The 6500-nt window shown below is 38.8% G+C and overlaps 1 protein-coding gene across 6 annotated transcripts in view; it reads right to left on the bottom strand.

The window, feature by feature from the left end:
- Nucleotides 1–5673, bottom strand: part of supt3h (SPT3 homolog, SAGA and STAGA complex component) — a 99505-nt gene extending 93832 nt beyond the window's left edge. For 4 of the 6 annotated variants that reach the window (XM_027172116.2, XM_027172119.2, XM_027172120.2 and 1 more), the window contains exons 1-2: nt 5524–5673; nt 1812–1915 (exon numbers count right to left, since the gene is read on the bottom strand). In XM_027172116.2, the coding sequence (XP_027027917.1) occupies nt 1812–1915 (104 nt within the window). In that variant the 5' untranslated portion in view covers nt 5524–5673. Of the gene's footprint in view, nt 1–1811; nt 1916–3143; nt 3163–5523 lie in introns of those variants that run through there. The other 2 variants (XM_047821235.1, XM_027172122.2) reach the window with 2 other exon arrangements.
- Between the last annotated feature and the right edge of the window lie 827 nt (nt 5674–6500).

The following is a 6500-nucleotide window of genomic DNA, read 5'->3' as shown; positions in this document are numbered from 1 at the left end:
TATTGCTGAAACGCTGATTTTATCACATGACAGACAAAAAAAAAGATCGCTTAGATCGCTGGGACAGCAGCCTCCGTTTTCTTTTAAGAGCCTTGCTACAGTTCCATTTCTTCTCACATGAACCACAGCACTTCCTGCCATTTATAAGTACAAGTGATCTCAATTAAGGACCTCCATGAAGGCAGGAGGCGGCAGACAGTCATGGCAACGAGAGCCAGAGGAAACCGTCTTTACATTTTCCTCCCTCGGCGCTCCAGACGCTGTCGAGAAAGAAAGAAAAAAAAACGCACACATGCTCCGAAAACGTGCCTGTTTTACAGTCCGCAGACATAAATGTCAGGATCACGCAGTTTACTAGCGTCACTCTGACTGACTCTCGTTCAGAAAGAAGCGCCAGTGCAGAGTTATTAGTGCGCGATGGAACAGAAACATGATGAATACAGGAAAGAGAGGGATGGCTGTGCCAGACGAATACCACTGTAATACGTTATGCTGAGGAAGCTCCATGAGACACAATGAATAGATTTTATTCTACTTTCATTGTTTTGGAAAACTGAGGATTGCAAAATGGAACTTCAAGAGCTTTTAGGCCAAAAAAAAAACATTTCTTTGTTTTATCAGTATGAGTGTGATTTCATAAGCAGGCATTCAGTATCATGCTGTAGACATGCGAGCGAGCGGTTTTCTAACTGAGTTTTTCTCATTTTTTAAGTGAGTCATTTATATGAAGATGTTCACATTCTTTGACATACATTACTAAACGTGACTTTTTGACGAAGATCTTGGCACGTAATGAAGTTACGAGGAAATTAAACGATTCCCGGTGTGTGTGTGGGGGGGGGGGGGGGGGGTGTTAAAGATGAGTAATAAAAGACTAATAAAGATTAAAAAAAAAGGTTTTTTTTGACTGGTGAAATTCAGAAAATGAATGAATGGAGTTAATATTGAAGCAAGATTTAACACTGGTGTCATTTTCTGAAAACATCATTTCAAATACAAAGGTTCTATTTCAAGTGAATTGTTTTTGTTTATCTGCCATTTCCGAGAACACTAAAAGTCTCCCCAGGTGAAGCTTGCTGGCAACACAGCGGGATAAATTACTGTGGCTTCACCGACCACAATTGCTGTGCTGGAACAAAAAGGTCTGGATTGCAGCAGAAATTCAGTTTTTGTCTCTCTCTCTCTCTTTTTTTTTTTCACTTCACATTGGTATAATTAGAAGACCGGCCTCATATGACTTCGAGTTCAAGTCGAATTCTTAATGGTAAGACTTAATGGACCAAGTCAACGACTCGCATTCTCTAAACTGACGTATAAATCAGTTAACGTTAAACGATATCCGCAAAGCATCAATGGTTCAAAATGAATAATGGGGAGTCACGGCCTATTCTTATCCCCGCCACAGAATGTGAGCTCCGGATGCATATTCTTTATTACTGCAGTGATGAACATAATGTCTGTGGCTAATTGGCTTCCCGATGGTGCAGAAAGTTTGGACGCGTTGGACGACGCTGAGGTTTGGTGAATAGTGTGCGACTTTCTCACATCTGACACAGCCACATAGACTGGCTGCTTTTGAACTACGGATCATCGTGATGACGGGTGACGTCCGTATACACGTTAGAAAAAGCGCATGAAAGTGTGTGTAATGTGTGTGTTTAAAAAGAAGTCACTGATACAGTACGTTTATGCCGTGCCAAGCGGGCTCGCTCCGTTTTGATATTTAGGAACTGTAACATGAGAAGTTCCTCAGCAGTTGGTTGAATGACGGTGTGAAAAAAGTAGCTGGCTAAAAAGTTTCATCTACTCACATCATGCTCTGTAGCTCTGGGATGAAACTGATGGGTTTTCCGGATCCTCTCGCTGCCATTGAGGTGCTGCTGGCTGCCATGGGGCTCGCAGCACTGTTGCTCATCTGTTACACACACACACACAAAACTCATTTGACCGTGTGCTCCATCAAAGCCTGAGGCAATTATAAACCCACTTCACAAAGAAAATGTTTCCTGATGATCAGACAGGAGGGGGAAAAAACACGCCACATGGGACGGAACCTGGATGGTAACAGAAGACGCTCTGAAATGTGGAGCGTGATATTCACTTTTAAGGGTTGTAGAATGGTAAGAATGCCAAAGTGTCACAGTGAGCAGCAAACAGACTGGCTAAGCTCCTTTTTAATACATATTAGTGATGTTAAAGCCATAAATGTGTAATTAAAGTGTTCTAGCGCTCATGGAAGAAACTATTTACACGAATCGTTTCGTTTCATTTCGTGTATGAAATCGGGCCTCGTTTTAGTGCGAATGCAGCACTGAGTCTTTACGGGACGCAAAACGCTGCTGCTGTCTCTTCTAAGACACATTTTTCAAACTAGTAAGACAGCATTACATTTTCAGCATCTGGTTCTACTTAATGATGCGCCAATAACATTTTTCCAGCGTCGATAGCTATTAAATATTACCCAAAATCAAGTACCCACAGATACCAACATTACTCATTCAGTTTCAGCAGTTGTAAGTAGACTGTAGGAGCAAAAAAAAAAAAAACACACACACACAACTGTTATTGTTCGTCTTCGGCTGAGGTTTAAGTTGGATCACACACTAGAACTCGAAGGCCACAATATGAAAATAATAGCAATAATGATAAAAGAAATGAAACAGGAGAGAAATATTGCAACATGGATGCTCTGGGTCAATGTTGAAAAAGTAGCCAAGAAAGCCAAAAGACAGTTGTGCTGTGATACAGATGTTTAAAACAACATTACACTGTATTATTAGTGACGCTGAGATAATGTTAATGAACAAACTAATTAATCAATTTGTAATTATTTAGTTAGAAATTATGAAGTGTCTTTTGTCAGCATCAGGATCGTCAGCAGTGCAGCTCAAGGTTTAAAGGCATGTAAAAGCTCATCTGCAGAGCTCACTTCTAATAAAGGATTTCTCATGCAGTCCAAAGACTGAACTCATCAAAAAAAGATCATTAAAGAAAAGTCGATTGTTTAAGGAAGTGGGAACATGTCATCATGTGCTGCACAGCAGATAACATTCATCACACAGCTATCCACACATTTTGCAGTTAGGCTTCATCAAATATCCCCCCGGCTTAATAAAACAAATTAACAGGATGCTGAAATTTACCTGGAAATGGACCTTGTAAAATTTAAATGTTCCATTGTTGAGTGTGGAAACATTTACATTTCGAAGCAGAGCCAGGTGAGTTTTGATGAGCCACCAGATTTATTTGAACAAAATCACCTGATGCACAGCTGCTGGCTCGACTGATTTCAAAACCACAGCCTTCCTTTTGCCAGCCAAGTCATCAGACTATCAAATCACACAGGTGGATTGCCTTTTTTTTCTGAACAGATGAGAACAAAGGCAGACGACAAAAAAAAAAAATTGCTTGCTTTATTGTTAAGAACAATTCACAGTCCAAATAAATGCTGTCCACCCCCTCCATACATCAAAGCAGGAAACAAGCAATAAGGCAAACATAAAACTGCTAAGTTTACACTGGAGGAAAGCGAAGGGTTTCAAGGCGTCCCGAGAGCAGAAGCACAGACAGCGCTAGCTTCCCCAATAAATACATCCGAGCATAAAATTTCAAATCCTTCTGTTTTCACCCCCTCTGTTGGATGAAAGCTGGAGCCTTTGCTTTGACTTGTGAAGGCAGATGGTCACCATACTCAGCAAAATGAACTCAGATGTGGCAAATGAATCAAGATTACTTCAACATGCAAAGCTCTGTAAGAGTGCCTCAAATCGAATGAGAACAGGGGAGCCTAGTCTATTTATTGCATTTCGCTCTCTATAATTAACTAGACCATTATATAGCTTCTTGCTGAATTTTCTTTTTTTCAGCAGATGCCTAGTTATAACATTATACTGACTGAATCTGCCGTTTAGATGTTAAGGCAGTTTTAGGATGATTGAGCAAAAAAAATCTATTGTGTTATATAAACTAATCGAAATATGACATTGCAATGCTTAATGCTAGTATCTAAAGAAATATCATGTCAATTAAATCAATTTATGTGGCTGTAGTGTCCGTTAATAAGTTTCTCATGCACTGATATTAATGGGGGGAAAAAACTATATTTTACAAGGAACAAAACCATTAAAAGTCAGACTGACAGACTTACTGTTTTAACAATCAATTAAATCTGCCCAAAAATGTAAGAAAAATATAAAATTTAAAAAATAATAATAAAACGGTTAGTCTACAATCATCTCAATTTAGCTATCCCAAGATTTACAGTCCAGCATCATAAAATATTGGGGGGAATAAGAAACAATTTCAGGAACTGCTGAATCGGGAGAAGTAATTTAAGGCCGTGTCGTTGTGGAGGTTATAATGAAGAGGCAAAAAAAAGTGATTTAATGCTGTACAAAGTTTTATATCACTCCCACATCCTCGACCCAGCACCCCATACATCCCTGTGCCATGGCCTCCACCTCCCCATGTTTGCATAAGAAAGTGAAATCATGCAAAATCTATTTCCCTCCATCCAAAAGTGCGGAGCAAAGACTCTTGGAGGTCTATTCAAATGAGAATGTGGTGGGATAAGGCTCTGGTTAAACGAGCGAGCGTAGTAAAATCGCACTCAGTCTGAGCCCCCCCCCCTCCACAGTGAAGTGTGGCGCCTCATCTGCTGCCTGCCTGCCCTCCACACACACACACACACACACTTTTAACAAACAATAGGCATGTGGAAAAGTAAGCTATCAGCCACCACTCAACTACAGCTTTTATATCCACAATTATCCGAAAACCACACTACCCACCCGCCTTAATAGGCATTAACTTAACTCCAGCATCCCTCACTGAAGAGAAGAGTTGAGGATTTCTCAGGGGCTTCAAACACCAGACTTGTGATGGGCTTTTTTGTTTTCTGTCTAGCCTGCAGATGGAACTAGTGTGAAACAATCACAAACGTGAAACGAGCAAGTTAAAAGGCAGTTCGCTTCTTCTCCAGTAACTCACTTTGTTCCTGATGCCAAGCACTTAAAAAGTTCAAAGTGTACTGTAAGCTCAGCTAACATCTCATAGCATCTCACATCTCATAACGTCTCATAACATCTTATGTCTCATAACATCTCATAACATCTCCTAACGTCTCATAACATCTAATGAAGTCTCATAACATCTCATAACGTCTCATAACATCTTACATCTCATAACGTCTCACAACATCTCATAACGTCTCACAACATCTCATAACGTCTCACAACGTCTCATAACATCTCACGTCTCATAACATGTCCGGCGCGAGCTCACAACAACAACAACATGCGTGAGAATGTGCACGCTTATAAACGCTCATAGCAACAAAGGCGTTTCTATAATGCCTAATATAATCAATAAGACCTGTGCATAATCTCAGTGCGGAGTTTCGTGTGCACACAAACATGCATGAGATCTAAAGCAGTTTCGCTATGAATGTAAGGAGTTCATAACAAACACGTCTAACTCGGAGCCTATAATGTTTCCGCACACTTCAAAATGTCATTCAATTACCTCTCTGTGTCTATTAGACAATAGCTCCTTTCGATGTTTACTCTCACTCTCGCCTTCTATCACACAGCTATTCAACTTTCCGGGTGAGTAGTTTTAACGTCACACCGGCTGGCGCGGTGATTTGTGGGTATTGTAGTTTTACGTGCCACGTGCCGCTATAGCGCGACAGGGAGCCTGCAGTGCTGCTGTAGTTCAGTGTGGAGTCGCACAATAAAAGACGAAATCAAAAAAGCAGATTCAACAGCGCCACCCACAGGTCAGTGTTGTGTCTGAAGCTCTAGACGTTCAACGAGGACTGAGAATGAATCAGTAAGTTACTGACTCTGAAATAAGCGTGATAGAAGTGATTTCATTTTTAATTTAGACTATTTTTTTCTTTCAATAAAAAATCTTTCTAAATCATTCTAAAAAATACAGAAAAAAAATAATAATTATAAAAAGCTAGTAAATAAAACACGATGGAGCACAAGGTATAGGCCTACTTAAATAATAACAATAATAATAAGAAGAAGAATGACAATAATAATAATATTATTAATAATAATAATAATAATAATAATAATAATAATAATAATAATAATAATAACGACAATAAAAATAATAAGAAGAAAAATAATAATAATAATAATAATAATAATAATAATAATAATAATAATAATAATAATAATAATAATAGTTGTTGTTTTTGTAATATTACCACTGCTGACTACACTTTATTTTACAGAGTAATCTGTAATTATAAGCCTGTAAGAACAGTTTTGTTTACGTTCTTATTATAATGTACTAAACATTTTGAGTAAAAATGTGTAGCACTTATAAGAGTTACTACATAGACGTCTAGACAAAGTTTACACTGATGGGCTGTAGACTGATTTATACCCATCGTGATTAAAGTGCTTGTTTATTTCATGTTTAGGTGCTTGACTCATTTCCTGTACACATGTTTTAATAGAAATAGCAGAAAGCCTACAGATCTA

The sequence above is a fragment of the Tachysurus fulvidraco genome, chromosome 12 (assembly GCF_022655615.1).
Source record: "Tachysurus fulvidraco isolate hzauxx_2018 chromosome 12, HZAU_PFXX_2.0, whole genome shotgun sequence".
Lineage (NCBI taxonomy): Eukaryota > Metazoa > Chordata > Actinopteri > Siluriformes > Bagridae > Tachysurus > Tachysurus fulvidraco.
Note: the sequence above shows the minus strand (reverse complement) of the source record. Positions and strands in the feature narration are given on the sequence as shown.